At 38.9% G+C, this 18758-nt stretch overlaps 2 protein-coding genes and 1 long non-coding RNA gene across 7 annotated transcripts in view; 1 reads left to right on the top strand and 2 right to left on the bottom strand.

Annotated features, from left to right (window-relative positions):
* Positions 1-5522, bottom strand: part of cgna (cingulin a) — a 28398-nt gene extending 22876 nt beyond the window's left edge. For 4 of the 5 annotated variants that reach the window (XM_088084508.1, XM_042490407.2, XM_088084510.1 and 1 more), the window contains exon 1: positions 5343-5522. The gene's annotated coding sequence lies outside the window, so the exon portion shown is untranslated. Of the gene's footprint in view, positions 1-5023; positions 5250-5342 lie in introns of those variants that run through there. The other variant, XM_088084509.1, reaches the window with a different exon arrangement.
* A 1364-nt stretch (positions 5523-6886) lies between these two features.
* Positions 6887-17287, top strand: she (Src homology 2 domain containing E). The gene is made up of 6 exons (XM_042490490.2): positions 6887-7814; positions 8267-8393; positions 11365-11619; positions 11855-12203; positions 13959-14078; positions 16145-17287. The coding sequence occupies exons 1-6, from the start codon at positions 7368-7370 to the stop codon at positions 16335-16337; spliced, it is 1491 nt and encodes a 496-aa protein (XP_042346424.2). The 5' UTR covers positions 6887-7367; the 3' UTR covers positions 16338-17287.
* The window catches only part of LOC148188294 (uncharacterized), a 48185-nt gene continuing 38130 nt past the window's right edge, over positions 8704-18758 (bottom strand). Inside the window, exons 6-8 of the long non-coding RNA XR_015777957.1 lie at positions 16094-16333; positions 11335-11573; positions 8704-9532 (exon numbers count right to left, since the gene is read on the bottom strand). This is a non-coding gene — a long non-coding RNA (uncharacterized LOC148188294). The remainder of the gene's footprint in view (positions 9533-11334; positions 11574-16093; positions 16334-18758) is intronic.

The following is an 18758-nucleotide window of genomic DNA, read 5'->3' as shown; positions in this document are numbered from 1 at the left end:
GTTTAAGTGAAAGGTGTACACAGATTTCATATTATTTTCATTTAATTTTATCTAACTTAACTTATATTTCTGTGATATTTTTACAATTCTTAGCACTTCAGTCACTTTTTTCTCTTGAGCAGCTTTCTGTTGAGCAGCTATAATGTGTGAATTTCCCCGTTGTGAGATTTATAAAGTCTTATCTTATCTCTATTTCTGCTCAACAACCCAGGGGTAAATGTTGCTGCTCACTATAGTTCTGTCTTTGTCTCTGACAAATAAATTAGCTATTTACTTGGAGATGACTAAATTCTGATCTGATGCTCCTCACCCCACCTCAAAAAAATCTAATACTAATATTATACTGAGCTCAGTTATGTCTAGGAGATACAGTGCCTTGCGAAAGTATTCGGCCCCCTTGAACCTTTCAACCTTTCACCACATTTCAGGCTTCAAACATAAAGAAATAAAATTTTAATTTTTTGTCAAGAATCAACAACAAGTGGGACACAATCGTGAAGTGGAACGAAATTTATTGGATAATTTAAACTTTTTTAACAAATAAAAAACTGAAAAGTGGGGCGTGCAATATTATTCGGCCCCTTTACTTTCAATGCAGCAAACTCACTCCAGAAGTTCAGTGAGGATCTCTGAATGATCCAATGTTGTCCTAAATGACTGATGATGATAAATAGAATCCACCTGTGTGTAATCAAGTCTCCGTATAAATGCACCTGCTCTGTGATAGTCTCAGGGTTCTGTTTAAAGCGCAGAGAGCATCATGAAGACCAAGGAACACACCAGGCAGGTCCGAGATACTGTTGTGGAGGAGTTTAAAGCCGGATTTGGATACAAAAAGATTTCCCAAGCTTTAAACATCTCAAGGAGCACTGTGCAAGCAATCATATTGAAATGGAAGGAGTATCAGACCACTGCAAATCTACCAAGACCCGGCCGTCCCTCCAAACTTTCATCTCAAACAAGGAGAAAACTGATCAGAGATGCAGCCAAGAGGCCCATGATCACTCTGGATGAACTGCAGAGATCTACAGCTGAGGTAGGAGAGTCTGTCCATAGGACAACAATCAGTCGTACACTGCACAAATCTGGCCTTTATGGAAGAGTGGCAAGAAGAAAGCCATTTCTCAAAGATATCCATAAAAAGTCTCGTTTAAAGTTTGCCACAAGCCACCTGGGAGACACACCAAACATGTGGAAGAAGGTGCTCTGGTCAGATGAAACCAAAATCGAATTTTTTGGCCACAATGCAAAAACGATATGTTTGGCGTAAAAGCAATACAGCTCATCACCCTGAACACACCATCCCCACTGTCAAACATGGTGGTGGCAGCATCATGGTTTGGGCCTGCTTTTCTTCAGCAGGGACAGGGAAGATGGTTAAAATTGACGGGAAGATGGATGGAGCCAAATACAGGACCATTCTGGAAGAAAACCTGTTGGAGTCTGCACAAGACCTGAGACTGGGACGGAGATTTATCTTCCAACAGGACAATGATCCAAAACATAAAGCCAAATCTACAATGGAATGGTTCACAAATAAACGTATCCAGGTGTTAGAATGGCCAAGTCAAAGTCCAGACCTGAATCCAATCGAGAATCTGTGGAAAGAGCTGAAGACTGCTGTTCACAAACGCTCTCCATCCAACCTCACTGAGCTCGAGCTGTTTTGCAAGGAAGAATGGGCAAGAATTTCAGTCTCTCGATGTGCAAAACTGATAGAAACATACCCCAAGCGACTTGCAGCTGTAATTGGAGCAAAAGGTGGCGCTACAAAGTATTAACGCAAGGGGGCCAAATAATATTGCACGCCCACTTTTCAGTTTTTATTTGTTAAAAAGTTTAAATTACTCAATAAATTTCATTCCACTTCACGATTGTGTCCCACTTGTTGTTGTTTCTTGACAAAAAATTTAAATTTGATATCTTTATGTTTGAAGCCTGAAATGTGGCGAAAGGTTGCAAGGTTCAAGGGGGCCGAATACTTTCGCAAGGCACTGTATAAGCTGGACAATGAATTATTTTGAAATTTCCTTTCCTGTGGGAAGTTTCTTAAAATTAAATTGATCCCCAAAACAGTTCAAATAATTTTAGTTGGTTGAATAATTATTTCATCAACTGTTTAGCATACAGCATATTACGCCAAAATGGAAATGATGTAAAACAGTAGTTTGCTCCTTTTCTTCCACTTCAATCATTAAGTTGTACAGGTATAATGACCTAGAAAATAGAGGGTGTTAGTAACAGCGATGGACAGAAGCAGTAGCCTCCTGTGTCCTTTAAGGGCAGGCCGCCTCTCAGTCCTCAGGGTATTTTCTCCGTCTCTATTACATTCTTGACTTAAAACCAGGCCCTCTTCCTCTCTAAAGCGGTCAATCTCTCCACCAAACTTGCCACTGCTCCTCTTTCACGCTCAAACAAACGGCCATTTATGCCTCTTTTCAAATCCAAAGAAGTTCATTGGCATAACAAAGAGATACTTCAGTGTTACCAAATAGTAAACAAATGACACCATATTAGGAGCACATAAATACACCCCTCCCGTAACCCACATTCCAGACACTTGTTTCTCTCTGTCCTTTCACACACAGGCCCAGAGTACGTCCGTGTTAAAGAAAGATTAATTTATGGGAACTTATCTACACAATACATAATTGTACCTGTAACATTAGACTAAACACTTTGTCCAGAATTTAAGGGTAACTTTGTTACTTTCCAACTTGGACCCTATTTTGTCATGTTTTTGTGAATAATTGACTAATGGAGACAAGAATTTCTGAAACTGGTCCAGTAACATTAACAGGCAATTGGGCACCAACAATGTACACCATGTAAAAGTGCTTGTTTTAGCAGCTGACAGATTCAGATTGTTATTTTAAGTGTCTGACAACATAATGGAAATGATCCTACAGAAATAGCTACTGTCAAACCCACCAGTCTCCATTTTAAAAGAACAACAGTAATTTTAAAAATGTACAACACACTTCATTCAAAGTCAACAGAGACATAATAAAACTCACAGAAACCATCTTGTATAGTTATTCCACTATTCAAACGATTGGTTGAAATAAACCCTTAATTCAACCTGTTAGATGTGAAAATACACTGGGTTATACATGCTAAAATTACTACTTATTTAAAAGGACTGGTGGATTTGGCATTGGTAATTTCAAGGCGGTTTCTGGTTAAATAAAAAGGATCTTATTCTTGAACAAAAGGTCTAATTATGCAGGATCCTTTCTATAATGTTGTCAGACACTTCGAATGGCAATCTGAGCCTGTCAGTGGACAAGACAAGCACTTTTAGTGGACGTAGATTAGTCGTCCAAAAATACCCAGAGTGGGTAAATTCCAGCCTGTCTCACTCAATACTGGATCAGTTAAAAAAAAATATTATATTAATTAGACACAAAAAAACCCATGGAAAATAGGATTCAGGTTTACAAAAAAAAAACAAAGTTGCCCTTTAAATAGAGTCTGGTGTTTGTGGCGGTGGTGATTTTATGGCTGTTTCTGGCTGAACAAAAAGAATCCTGCTCTTTACGAAAAAATGTATTATTTCAGTAGGATTAACTTAACTTAACTTGGAATAACAATGTGAGCCTGTCAGTGGCAAAACAACCACTTTTGGTGGACGTACACTAACAGTGCACAGATGCCCAGAGTGGTTACATGGCAGCCTGTTTCACTCATTACCAGGATCACAACGGTATAATATTTTATACGGTATGATAACTGTCTCAGAAAATTTCACGGTATATCACTATAATAAAAACCTGACATTTTTTAATGAAAATATATGAAAAATATCTCAATTTTGAAAATAACTAAAAGTGAAGTTCTCTGTCCAGTTGCATTTTTCCAATATCGTAGATAAGCAACTGTTCACATTATGATAATCTTCAGTTTTCATATCACAGTATATCCCAAAAGTGGTATACCACACTGGACCAGTTTCAAAAAGTACTGTTTCCATTGCAAATGTAGACACAAAAAACATGGGAAAAAGGCTTCAGGTAGAAAAATACTAAAGTTGCCCCTTAAATTGTGCTACCAGTTTTTCCTCCCATGTTCATTCTGTTTTAAAAGTGCACTGTCAGCATGGTCAGTGGCTTAGCAGGTGCAATGCTGTAATTATTCAATTTTATGACACAATGCATGAGCCTCTCCTCACACTTCAAAACTATAATCTGCACTTCTTTCCTGCTTGCATCATCAGTTTCATCTGAGTCAAGATTAATACTGAAGAGAGCATCTCTTTCTCATTTTCGAAATATCCTTGAGGGGTTGCACAGAATACATGTCAGGCTATTTTATCATTATATTGCATAGATTAAAAGCCTGAAAACATTTGAAATGAGGTTGCATATAACCTCTTGGGTCTTAATATTTTAACAGTCACACGGGAAATTTTACTGCAAAACAAGTTAATTTACTTTTGATACTTTAAGTACAATGTACTGACAATACTTTTGAATGCACATACTGTTTAACCCTTTTAAAATGTGGACTGTACTTGTACTGCATTCAGATGCTTTTACAAGAATTTAAACCTTTGAATTCAAAAACATGGGGGAAAAAGGCAATTAGGAACATGGTAGGACCTTTTCCACAAATTGCAAATTGAAAAGCTAATGAAAACCTTTATATATAATTTTCAAGATTACATATTTAAAAATGTTGCAGAATAATTATCATTTAAGCATTTTTGAAGGTCTTTTCTGTTCCTTTTTATATTTTTTATTAGCTTTCTTTTTTATTTTACTTATTTTCAGGAAATTTTCTTGTACCTTTTTTTTATACTAACTTTTAAGCAATCAAGCCAATCTGCTCAGACTTTGAAATGGTTATTAAACACTGCCTCAGAGGTATTAATGCCGTTTCTAGGAGCACAGTCCCCCTGGTAGCAGGTGACGTTAGGCTACCTGTTAAATAGCGATTAAATATGAAGTATTTCAGCATTAAACTGCCTTTAAAAGTCTTCATTTAACTTGCATATACGTGTGGTGAACCTAAGAGTACTTACACATTTAGCAGAAGTATTTGCAGACATCCTTCACGTGTATTTCACATCACATAAAGCGGTAAGTTATCCTGAGTCAACGTTAGCTGAGCCCTCGAAACATTATAAAACTAACGTTAGCTACTAAGCTAAACTGGCAACCAGGTAATGTATAGTGACACAATACTGTTAGAAATGATAAAATAAGTAACTTAAATGAAGTAATAAACGTCATAAAGTACACAAAAACATCCCACAAGGAGCATAACTGACTGACAGGTCGTGTCTGTCTGGTTTTAGCTGTCTGGCTATGTGAAGTCCAACACAACAAGCGCAAAGTTACCTCTTTCTCTGAAGTTTTTCCTCCTCTCCTCTCTGACACTCCGCTTCCTTGATGTCGATGATAATTCAAGCGTTTTCCATCAAAGTTCACACGAAACAGTGGGTGGAAAAACACGACTCCTACGCAAATTAACACAGCAACAAGTTCATTATGCGGCGACTGCAACCTGTTACCTTTGTCGGGGATGTAACCGTCCCGCCCAGCCTCTCCGGACGGAGTGCTGTGATTGGACAAGTGACATGATATGGGCGGGACTATAGATAGTTACTCCGTTAGCTATTGGTGCAATTTTTACGTCACTCATTCACTGTGCAGAACAACTTTTTGACCTATTTGCTGCAAAGCAGAAGCCTGTATTTGTAATTTACCTGAAATAAACAAGAAAAAGAAAAATACCGGTATGAGACACATACACAAAATTTGCAGTGCCAGTGATGGTCGAAGGTGAATATAGGCTGTTGCTTCTTGTGTATCTTTCTCTCCATTATACCAGTAGATGGCGCAATTATCAACAAACTGGTGGTTAAGTATTATCATCATCATCCTCCTCCTTGACCCTTCAAAAAAAAAAAAAAACTCCGCTTCAAGTGCATTACCTCCAATAACTTAGCACTGCAGTTAAAAGAGTTCATGCAATGCCCTATTTTTATTTTTATTTTTCAAGTTAGTGATTGTTGGGATGTTTCTATAATGGAATATATTATATGATTGGTCTGAGAAATTCTGTTCATGATTTTATAATTGTTTATTTCTGATATTATGGCATTTTGTGTGATGTCTGTAATCCATTGTTATTGCTGCATATCTTGGCCAAAACATACTTTTGAATTTGTAACAAATTTCCCATAGGCTATTTAAAAAGTACTAATTTTGAGATTATGTGCATAGATTATGAGTACAAATCGCAAAATTCAAAGCATAAAAAAAATAAGGCAAATGTCTCCAAATTGTCACCAATTCAACTCAACATAAATAATATAGCACCTTTCATACAACAATGCACCCCATGCTTCACATAGCAAAGGTCAAACAAAACAGAAAAAATAAGGAATGAGACAATTAACAAGTGCAATTTTGCAAGATCAGAAAATTACAACAATAAAACATTAAAATGTTTACATAATAAATACATTTCTACAAAAATTAAGCAATTAAAAACTATACACCAGGAATAAAAATTTAAAAAGAAACCAAAAATGTATAACAATTTCAAGTTATTATTCTTTTTTTTAAAAAAAACGCCTAAATCAAGGTCCAGAGTAAGGGGCATAAAGACAGAGGTCACATTTATGGTTTCACTCGTGCTGGAGTGCACAAGAGCAAACTTCAAAGGGACTTTTTAAAAAATAACTTTCCATGCATTTCTCATGTTGGATCCCACATTTCGCTCATTGCCAGGCGTCTACTGGCATTTGGCCAACCGCTGCTAAAGGTTGAAGAGTTCAGTTGTGTACCCATTAAAATTATTACAGTGAAACTTCTCCTCCGCCCCTCACACATACAGCCCCTCCCCAAAAATCCAGCGACATCCCACAGTCTGCGCGCACAACTTTGCTCTCCATCTCATCACCTCGCCAGACTGGACGCATCATCTTACGCTCCGGGAATGGGATCTTTACTGGGTTCAAAGAAAAACTTCGAGTTCTTTCGAATTTACGCTTTGCAGAAGCTCCTTTTCAAACTACAGGGATAGTTGTTACTGCAGGCGCAGGGTGACAGCAGTGGAGAGCCACTGGCCAATGACGTCCAAGACGCACGAGAAGTTGTCAGGGAGTTTCAGACGCTAAGAATCCGTTTGACATCACGAGGTGAGCTGTCTGAATTCAATGACCAGGAGATTCTGGTAATTTGAGACCATAGTTATTCCAACCGAGGCGTGCGTAAAACATCTGTGCGTAAAGTTGGAGCTGTTGCGCACGATTCAAATTTAGCTTCACTGGGGGCGCCTAATGCAAGAACGCACAAAAGACGAACGATTTGTTAACTTTTAATCTGTGGTGAGAATTCTGTCAAAATTTAACAGCCATGGCAAAATGGTTCAGAGATTTCCCCATCAACCTGAAGAACGGAACCGAAAGGGTCCGCTCGGCCTCTGAATCTGGTCCACAAACTCGACCCAAACCCTCGTTTTCTCGCGACAGTCTGAAGGGAAATCAGCGCAAAGACGGCGGAGTGGGGGGTTTATTGGCAGGGAGAAATAGGAAAAATTCAGCCACAGAATTGGGTCGTAACAATGCTGGTTCAGTGGGGACGGTTTGGGACAGTCTCACATCTGGAAAAGGTCGCAAGAACTCCAAGATCGAGACTGGGACGTCAGATGAGAACCGCCAGGTCAGGACCACCAGTTTGGCACAAGCGTACATCAGCAGAATGATTAAAGTGGACAAACAAGACAAGACCCCCAAACTGAACGGGATAATTGAACAAAAGCAGCTTGAGAATGAAAAGGGAAAATCTGACATTAAAACAACGGTGAGTAACTTCTAGAGATAAAGCTAACTCCCTGTGAATTATCTTCATAAATCATCTTCTATTTTGTTAGAATCAACTCACACAGGCAGAATTGGTTACAGGCAGCATGCAGATAAAAAGTGCAAAAGTTAATGTAATTGTGGGCTTGAGGTCAATGCTTTCCTTTGTGTTTTCCTCCCCACCTCAGTTCATAACCCTGTATTCAGTTTCCATCGCTGTCATGAGAACACAATGCAGTTTCACTACATTGTGTTAGATCAAACAGTCAAACACAAAGTGCTGACCTCTTTGCAACTTTTTCTGCTTATCCCTCTCTCTCTCTCTCTCTCTCTCACACACACACACACACACACACACACACACACAGTATCAGATCCCTCTCCATGTGTTGTTTCCAGGTAAATGTTACATCTGAATACTATTCTTTCTGACATGACTTTAACTTTTCACAGCTGATCATCTTGGAGGACTATGCAGATCCTTTTGACGCAGAGAAAACCAAGGAGCAGAGGGAGGCTGAGCGAGCAGGAGTGAATGATGGGTACATGGAGCCCTACGATGCCCAGGTCATCATCACAGGTGAGTTTAGGCTCATTTTCAATCCCACACAATAAAATCTGCCGAGTTGATCTTACTTAAAATAATCTTGGAATGTCTTGAAAAAGGAAAGTAAAGATAACTATATATCTTCATTTATGTTTACTTTATATTTAAGTGTTAAGTTTACTTGAAATTAAGCTGTGTACTTAATTTTGTGAAGTTGTTGCAACTTAAAAATGACAAGTTTTGAAATTTCCTGGTTCTTTCTAAGTGTTCGCAACATCACTAAACCAAGTTAGTCTGACTTGGTCATGACAAAGATGATTTTGACAATGATAAAGCTGGGAGATCTGCAAGTTCTGTTTATTTAACAAAATACAAATTAATTGACTATTTTGCAGCTAGAGGAATACAGATATATAGCACAGTATACATGGTTTACTGAATAGACACTAAAACTTAAAAAGACTGATTCAATGAAACTTGTTAATACATTTTAAGTAAATGTAACAATGACATATCACATTAACATAATTCAATAGTAATAGTTATATCTTTAATTTTTTAAGGCATTCAGTCTCCTAGATTTTTTTAAGTAAAGTCAAATTGTCAGATTTGACAGTGCAGTCATTACATTATGAAAGTGCTAAATTGGTATAATCTGGACTACTGGATAAGCTTTGTAAATTATATGCAAGCTAAGGAATACAAATTTATTTTTTCTGAACGCACACTATGTCCCATTCTTGCTAAAGGGTCATTTTAAAGGGCCAAACTAGACCCCCAGTCTCTCTGCTGACTTCCCTCCCCGCTGGCGGTTGCCGTAGGAACAGTGTTGTGCAGGGACAATGGGCGCAGCTTCCTCTTCCAACTTCCTGTCTCCTGACTCTGTTTCCTTTGCCCCATTCTCTTGATAGGAAGTTGGCCTCAGTGCCCCCCCTCTCACACACACATACACAAAATACTTTATGGTCCCTTACGTGTGAAAAGAATTGAACCCCCCCCCATCCTCACTCCTTCCCAAAATGTACAGGTCTCCCCCTGCTCTTGGTCTCGCCCAATCACTTCCCAGCAGCCAGGAAGTGGCCCCGGTCAGCCAGCCAATCAGCGGCTGTGTTGACCTTTTCTTCCTGCAGCTCCATTGTTTGGTCACACAATAGTGCAGACACACAGGCTACCTGTCAGACAGTAAAGAAACACAACAAGTGAAATTCCCCCAAAATTTAACAAAGTGTCAGAATAAACTTAATTTAGAGAGCAAATCGAACTACACAAACAGATTTGGTTGATCAAACTGACCCAATGAACACAAGTATTAGCCCACAAATTTTCTTTAATGGTGCAGCGTGTTGGATTTAGGGATATGTATTGGCAATAATATCAATTATTATGTTTTTGCTAGTGTATAATCACCTGAAACTAAGAATCACTGTTTTTTGTTAGAATGAACCATTAACATCTACATACAGAGTGGGTCCTCTTCCATGAAGTACACCATGCTGTTTCTTTAGTAGCCCAGTGCGAACAAACGAAACGCTGGCTCTTGGGCCTTTTGCGCTTTCAAAGCAGCCACTGTAGTGCTGCTCAGCGTATCCTCACACAATGGTTTGTTTAATATCCTGCAAATTAGTGCTCCATCAACGGTGTTATGTACTCAATGTAAAGTCACAAAAGTTCGGTTTAGGCAAGAAACATGGTGACAATGAACCTTAAAATGACTCAGAGTTGACAAACACCAGTCTGCTGGCAAAGGTCCTGTGTATTGTGACCCATCCACCACCGTAACCTACCACTTTTCGGGATTGCATCCTTCTGTGCTCCTATCTGCGCATTAGTCACATGATCACTGCATTCCCAATACATAGGTTATGCACAAATTACAGGCTTGTGATTGCTTAGTTTATGAACGAATGTTAGTGTATAATTTTTCTTAGGAAAATATACAAACAGCCTGTTCTCCTACATGCTTGGCACACCAGAGAACTTTCCTTTGTTTGCAGTCTGCAGCCTCACCACTAGATGCCACTAAATCCTGCACACTAGACCTTTACAACTAAAACTGAGGAAACCATGCATTAAGTTAATGTATTAGATATCTTAAAAAAAACACACACACAAATCTTCAGTAAGCATGTCACTTAGTTGGAGTTGATGAACAAACTTACCAAGCCAAGTCATAAATGTGTTATGAGAAAGTGTATTTTAATCTTACTTATTTTTTTGCACAACTGGCAGTTTCAGCCTTCTTTTTTATTTCCTGCTATAAAATTTCCTGTTCTGTCTGATATAGCAGATTGGGACTTATACATAAACATCAAATATTCCTCATCTCTGTGGATATGGGAGAGAAATGTGCAAGGACTACTGAACAGCTTGCAGAAAGTGTATGGCTGACTATTTTTTTCTCATTATAAAATACACTCAGTTGTCAGTTGACTAGGTGTACCCAGAACAACAGCTATGCAAGAAACTGTATCTTAATGCAGGTTAGAAGGATTCATTTCCACTTATTCTATGAAGGAGAAATGTTGACTAAACTTTATGGCCATTAAGAGAGTTGCATGATGCTATCAATTGTGCATTGTTGTGCAGAGTCTCTGCAGAAAGCAGCTCATCCACTACAAACAGTGATATGACATCATGGTGATGACTGATTTGTCTATGATCTGTAGGACAATACAGACATAATCTTGTCCAAGTGCTGTCAGCACAACGACATTAACAGTTGATCTTTGTATCTCCCCAAGGACTTGCATCAATGCTTTGTTATAAATTTTTTATGACATTTTGAGGCCAAATTGGCTCTTTGTCAAGTACATTATTATTTTAAAAAGTATCAAAACACATAAGAGCCAATTTGAGCTCAAAACAGACACTTTACTGAAAGATTTTTTTAACAAGAACAGATGCCAGGATAGTGTCTTTTGGGAGATACAATACTTTGTCTGTTTTTAGTGAAAATCCTTTATCTTATACCAACTTGACTAATCACATGACCGCTCTGCTGCAGAGGTTCGTAGACGGGGCTCCAAAGACCTCCTGAAAGTGTGCGTTCTGCTGGACCGAGGCAAGAAAGAGGGGAAGGACGAAGAAGGAAAACCACCGCCCCCAAACATCTACGACACACCGTACGAGGGCGGGCTGGAGGGTGACAGTGGGGGGGTGTGGATCCCTGTCACACGGCCAGAGTCTGACGTCCGTCCCGCTGGAGAGTACGAACTGCCGTGGGAGTGGAGAAAGGAGGACATTGTTAGAGCGCTGTCAGGTACAGAAAGGGAGAGAGGGATGATGGGAAGGGTGGGGAGTTTAGGGTGTGGAGGAAGGATGCAGTGAGTTTTATTTGTACAGTTATGCCACAACAATTTTGTGTTTGTTTTAGAGAGGAAACAAAACAATCCCGATGAATCAATTTCCAGTGATGTGTTTACTTTGGTAGCTCTGGCATGCTTTCATAGGACTTTATTATGAAAGGTTGATAATGTCTCTCTTGCTTCATCCAGCTCAGTTCGAGGCAGTTGATTGTTCTCCCACTAAAGAGAACGGTTCAACCTCCACCCGCCAGCAGCAGCAGCCCCAACAACCCACCCTGAGACAGAAGAACTGGAACCATAAAATACTCGTACCGTCCTCTCCATCCTCCTCCTCTTCTCCCTCCTTCCCCTCGTCGCCCATTCTCAAACTCTCCCCTCTCACACCCCCATCTCCCTCTTTCCCCACCCTGAAACTCTCACCCCTCTCACCCTCCTCTAGTCCCAACAAACTGTCCCCTCCGTCTCCTACCTCCCCCAGTTCCCCGCTGGATGGGGACGCAGCCAAAGTGGACCCCAGCCTGCCCCTGGAGAAGCAGAGGTAAGGAGGGAAGAGACAGGCTGTTTAACACAATCGCCAGAAAAATGATGGCCTTGTACGTGTCTGAAAACCACTAATATGTTACATTTGTACATTATTATATAGATAATTTGAAATTTTAGGGTTCAACATCACTTGGCTATGGTATGGAAATTCAACTACAACACAAGAAACTTGTGCTTCTTGGAAAAAATCATATTACGGCTTAAAAAAAAAAGAAACGTAATGATTAAAAAAAAAAAGACTTCGAAAAACAACCACTTTTCATGGCATAGTCCCAACAGGAAACGCAGCAATGTTTCAGTAAAAAAATGCTTTTTGTGGCTCTGTCACCGTAGGAAAAACAGCCACAGGTCACTTAAAAACACCCATGAGTGGTCTGCAGTGGTCTGCCACTTGGCAGGCATATAATGCAGAAACGTTGGTATGATACATATAAAAACTTGCAGAAACCAAAAATTCCAGCATTTTCTTCTAGTGACTGGGCTGTCAACATGACACTCTGTAGCACTGTTGTAGTTATACCAAATAATGACATAGATAATAATTTGCCAAATTTGGTAGACCCCACTGACAAAAAAAATAGCAGCTACAAGGAGAAATACGTATCAAACATATTAGGATTGTCTAACTATTACAGACTTGTAATCCCTCACCCACTGCATGCTCAACCTTAAACAGGATTAATGGATTGAAGGAATTAAACAAATGAGATGAGGGTTCAGACATTTGGCCGCCTTTATCTCATGTCTGTGTATTATTAGTTTTTATCAAAATCAACTTCGCATTTCTCATAAACTCTGCAGATTAAATGGCACTTCCTGTACCCCGGTCTGCTTTCTGTTTTGCTCTGCTTGCATTTATTTGGACAGTTTTCTCCTTTCCTTTTGGCCTTTACCTTACCATCTGTGCTTTGGCTGAAAATCAATTTCCTTTAATAAAAGTTGTAAAGCAATCAAGCAGATTTCCTTCAACATCTGATCTGGTGACTCACAATGTCAAATACAGCAGAGGCTGCCAGTCCTCTCGGCCAACATCTCACATATATTTTAAACTTGGCACATTAGACAGTTTTAAGTAAAATTTGGTATTTATCACTGAGAGACGGAGCCAGCAGCATCCCCTGAGTGCAAACTCATGATAAGGTGCTTCACATAAAAGCTAAAGGAAGGTGCACCCTCGAGGTAAGGCTTGAATCGACACAAAAAGAAGAATTTTATCTGTAAACCCTCTTTCCTCGTCTTTGAGCGTGGCCTTTCTTTACAGAGGGAACATGTGGTGAATGTGCTCAGAGCATGTTAGCATTTGTTCCTCTCATGTTGTGGCTGAATGTCAGTGTGTTTTGCCTCAATGCCACATACAGTGTTTATATATGGCTCTTGCCTGTAGCCACTGTCAGCATCACCTTGCATCCTAATAGGCCTCCACGGACACTCTGCACAGCCACATACGTTCTGTTTGTCCGCTTTATTTATTTCTTTGCCGTCTCAAGTTCACCTTTGACACTGTGAAGCCACTCAGTCCAACACGTGCATCGCTCTGATTTACAGAGACTGTAAGTCTCTGTTCTTGTCTGTGCGTTTCCTTCCTCCTGTCAGTCTCCTTCTCATTTCTCCCTCTCTCGCCATCATCACCTATCATTATCTTGACATCTGACTTATCACCATATGTTGCTGCGCTATATGTCAGTGATCTGTTGTCTCCCTCTCTCCCTCTGCATCTCCCCCTCCCCCTCCTTCCCCCGCCCCTTTCAAGCTGGTACCATGGCAGTGTGAGTCGGCAACAGGCTGAGGCTCAGCTGCAGCGCTGCAGGGAAGCCAGCTTCCTGGTGAGGGACAGCGAATCAGGAACCAGCAAGTACTCCATCGCACTGAAGTAAGTCCGCAGATGCGTGTATTTCATTTAAGTGTCTTTGATGGACAAGGTACAGGCACGCAATATAATGGAAAATGTACATATTTATTTATAGCACTATTTTTATCCTCATTTGTTTTGATGCAGCGCAGCCTGTTTTCTGCGATGGAGCTACAGCTATGCTTGAAAATCAAATATGCTGTTCTGAATTTTAATATTTTTAGTTTTTATAATGCAGCTTTGGCTTTTAGTCATGTTTAAAGGAATACTTCACCTACAATTTCATAATAAGTATAGCAAATATTTACCCTGTGTTACGTTGAATTAGCAAAGAAAACTTTGATTTTACCACATATCTCTACGGTGAATGAAGAATCTAAAAACAACATTTTCGATGAACTGAGTAAATGGGGGCCACGATTAACAACAGCAAAACTATATCAAAATAATGTCTTTACAAACTCTCAAACAACTCACAACTGCCACAACATTTTGAGCATCATACACTTAAAATTCACCAAAATGCAGAAAATTATGCACCACTTTATGTCATTTCTGCATCAGTTTACCATGAAAATGTCTTTAATTTTGTCATGATAGAAGTCTTCTCTGCTTCTCTACACCTATAATCCTGTAGTATGCTCAATACTTCTCAAAGGCATGCATTTTTGCAAAAACCTTACTATTTACAACACTAAAAAATGGAATGCATGTAGCGAACCCCAGGCCACTTGATGGTGAAGCATACAAACGTTTTCAAAAGTCTTTAATTTTCTTTAGCCTCTTTAGCCTTTCTTTCTTCACCTTTTCTTCCAAAAACACAGTAAGAGCTGCAAAAGCACAAATAAATAAAATGAGCTCTATGCAAACATAACCAATATCCATAAATAATATAATAAATACCCATAAGTATAAATTGCTTTACAAGAAAGTAAAGCAAGAGTTTGATGCAAAGTTTCACTGTCTTCCCTCTTTTGATCTCAAACATTTCTGCTTCAACATCCTGTTTCCGTTAGGAGAAAGCATCAAAAACAAAATTAAAAAAGGAAATGGAACTACCAAAGTAAAAGCTGACAGGAAGTAAATTAACAATAACAGTAACCTTATTCATAGATCTTCTTTTTCTATTTAAAGTCATTTACAGTCTACAAGCAGAGTTCAAATGTATGCTTGGCCAGACATGTATGCGTTCGGGAAGTACTGAGCATACGACAGGATAAATGACATTCGACTTATACCACACCAGTTGTGTGAGAGTTTGTGAACCGATGATTCAACATAGTTTTGTGGTTGTTAAACGCTGCACTCATTGTTTTAAATTAATCAAGAATATTTGCAGTTTTTGGATTCATTACTCACCGTTGAGGCATAGGAGAAAAACAAAGTTTCCTTAGAAATTCAAGGTAACACAGGGTGAGTTATTGATATACAAATAATTATTTTGTGGAAGAAGTATAGGTTTAAAAAACGACCGTGCATGGCACATTTATCTTATGTTGTACAGTATATTTTATACTAAAGATATATTTAGGTGTTGGTACCCACTGACATCTTCAACAATGATTGAGCCGTTGCTTGGCAAAAATTACTAAGAAGTTACAGTCACTGGCATTGTAGTGGCAGCCAAAACATGAGCTCTTTTGTGTCATCTGTAGAACTGACACTACCGATGAACGTGCCAGGAAAAAGTTCTCTAGGATAAAGGCTGAAATCCTGTGGTGCTGTTGTGCTTGTGTGTGTGTGTGTGTGTGTGTGTGTGTGTGTGTGTGTGTGTGTGTGTGTGTGTGTGTGTGCGTGTGCGTGTGTGCGTCTGTGTGCGCGTGTGTGTGCATGCGCCCGAGTGCACATTTGTTGTACGCTGCTCATTCATTTGAGAGTCCACATCATTAACCCCATTTACACATCCACTGAACTCAGAAAATGCACAGCCTCATTTGGGCAGAGACAGATAAGAGAGGACTTTTTTTTTTTTTTTGCTAAGACATTGTTCAACATCTAATAACTCTTAACTCTAACTGTTGCTGTGTGTCTCTTACTTGACTGACAATATGTCTTTGTGTTTCTTTCGCGCTGTCTTGCTTCATCAGGACCAGTCAGAGTTGTGTGCACATCATCGTGGCCCAGACGAAGAGCGTTAAGGGTTTGGGCTTCACACTGGACCAGAGCAGCTGCGTCTTCTCCAGTATCCCAGAGCTGGTCCACCATTACTGCACACACAGACTGCCTTTCACTGGAGCAGAGCACATGACCCTGCAGCATCCTGTGCCCAGGCCACACTGAACATGCACAGGAGAATGAACAAACACTGGGACATAAATACACATGCGCAGAGACATGCACACATAAACTTGTTAATACATGTGCACACACACATAGTCAAAGGTATGCTGCTTTGGATCATCCTGTGCACCACCCTAAAAGTTTATGTTTTTATCTCCTCCATGCGCTACCTAGTGGTCAAAATAATGCATTACAATAATCATTGATCACATTGTTATAGTGGTAATTGTTACCAATCTAAAAACCCTGCTGAATGTATTTACAGCTACAGGAAAACCAGCCGTTTGTCGTTGCCTCATTGTCTCGTTCATTGGCCTTACAGATGATACTCAGTCTCAAGCAAACCAAATAGATTTCTCTAATACCTCAAACAATGCACTTACTGTAACCAATCTGATATTTGAAGTAATCTGTTATCTGTAATGTCCCTTTACACAAAGGTGCTGGCATCATCAATTATCGCCATGCCATCCAGTCAGGCTTGGACTGTGAGATCAATACACCTGATTGGAGTATATTCATTCATCCATCTGACATGTCAATCAGCCTATTGATCTATCATGAAAATCAGGCTCATTTGCCAGCCACTCTGCCTGTCAAGAGAAAGAGCTTCATCGATTAAATGATTAGAACTAGTGTAGTGGGAGGGGTCTCGTAACATTACTGTGCCCAGTCAGCGAAATTTGTTTGAGTGTGTGTAAGCGTGCAGAATAAATATGTGAATATCATGTCCATGAACATGCCCTCGCTGTAATCTAAATATGAGGTTGTGTTTAAAAAGCTATCTTACTGTATTGTGAGTGAACTAAAAACTGTACCCTAAAATGTACCTAAATGATGTATGTGTGAAGTGATTTTTCTAATAACATCAATCGCACAATGATGTGAGCTGTATATTATTGTTGTAAGACTTTTATTCAGTAAATAAAATAAAATTCATATTAAAGCGAGACACCCGAGTGAAATATTTTTGTCATGCATCAGTCAGTTTTGAGATTTTGAGCCAATTTGCTTCTTTGTATAACATTTCTTATTTCAGATAGTGCCTTATTTGCATATCTAAACATAAGATTTCAGAAAAATTTGTCATACAAAAATAATTGTTTTGACATAAATAATCAACTACGGAAGTTCCCCTGTCTGCTAGTTAAAAATTTTACCTTATCCACGTGTAGACTTTTGATTTTACAACACATCACACTCTGCAGTTTTATTCCTATCTATATTCTGAAGGTTTTTACAGAGGGATTTATGCATATATCATTAATAGCCTGATTTATTGAACATTTTATTCCCACAGACTTGCTTCTTAGTTGTGGAGTAATTAAACAAGATATTCAAAATCCGTTCTGTAAAAACTTTTGTTTCCAAAATGTCAGCAATATACAATGTTCGGATTTTTGTATATGCAAAACAGCTAATACTTAATAAAGAATGTCTCATTTGCATATTTAAACATCTAATTTATAATATGAAAAAGAATTGCCTTAATATAAGTAATCGGATGGGGAAGTTTCATTGTGTCTTAATTTTGTTGGTCTTAAAATGTATGAGTTTAACAATGTATATCTTTAAAGGCTGTTTTCTCCAAAAATTGCCCCAAACTTCTCATTTCTATTCCTACCTATATTCTGAAGATTTTAATAGACCAGTTTTTCATATTATATCCAAAGCCTGATTTATTGAACATTTAATTCAAGTAAAAATAACACTTTTTTAATGGCTGTTGACAGCAGAAGCATCAAAAGGCCTGGGTGTCTGAAGCTTTAGCCCTAATTATCTTAGCCACAGATCTAAATATATATGCTAAATATAGTTAAATGAAGAATAGACAAACTGATAATAATTTTAACCAAGCACTGGATCTACTTTGCCATTCTGTTCATACTTGTACTTGAATAAATGCACTTAACTTTCTACTACTATTAATATAAATACATAAATGTAACTATTTCTCTAATACTGCTCAATAGTTAAGTTGAAACAGGGTTCCCCACGCGTCATCCAGCAGCATGCGCCCATATCAGGTGCTTCTCAGCTCAAGGACAGAGACTTTCCGAGGGAGAAGGAAGGGACTGGAGCAGAGTGATCAGTTTACATTCTTTAATAGTGCAAACAGACTAACGTTTCAACAACACTGTGCCTTCACCTGAGTCAAAGAGGGCAAAGACTCACAGGCACACGCATATACTATAGTCAAACTACATCAGGCGAGCAGTTCACGCTGGATAACTGGTGGGTCAGGATTTCAAATCTGTTGGACAAACACAAGTAGGAGTTGCTGTTGTCAATGCCAAACCCCATGAGAGAGACACACAGACACCTCTAAAAGTTACAAATAGTACAAAATTACAAGTTTAAAAAGTACAAAACATTAAAGGTACAATTTCTCAATAAAGCTAAAGTGCTCAACCGTGTTCA

The sequence above is a fragment of the Plectropomus leopardus genome, chromosome 11, assembly GCF_026936395.1.
Source record: "Plectropomus leopardus strain MGB_pleo_1.0 chromosome 11, ASM2693639v1, whole genome shotgun sequence".
Classification (NCBI taxonomy): Eukaryota; Metazoa; Chordata; class Actinopteri; order Perciformes; family Serranidae; genus Plectropomus; species Plectropomus leopardus.
The sequence above is the reverse complement of the archived record's forward strand: the minus strand, read 5'-3'. Positions and strand labels throughout refer to the sequence as shown.

Excerpts from the sequence above, each read along its gene's own strand:
- she (XM_042490490.2), top strand. The coding sequence starts at position 7,368 with ATGGCAAAATGGTTCAGAGATTTCCCCATCAACCTGAAGAACGGAACC. Across the intron at positions 8,394-11,364 it reads TGCCCAGGTCATCATCACAG|AGGTTCGTAGACGGGGCTCC; the intron begins GTGAGTTTAGGC and ends GCTCTGCTGCAG. Across the intron at positions 12,204-13,958 it reads CTGCCCCTGGAGAAGCAGAG|CTGGTACCATGGCAGTGTGA; the intron begins GTAAGGAGGGAA and ends GCCCCTTTCAAG.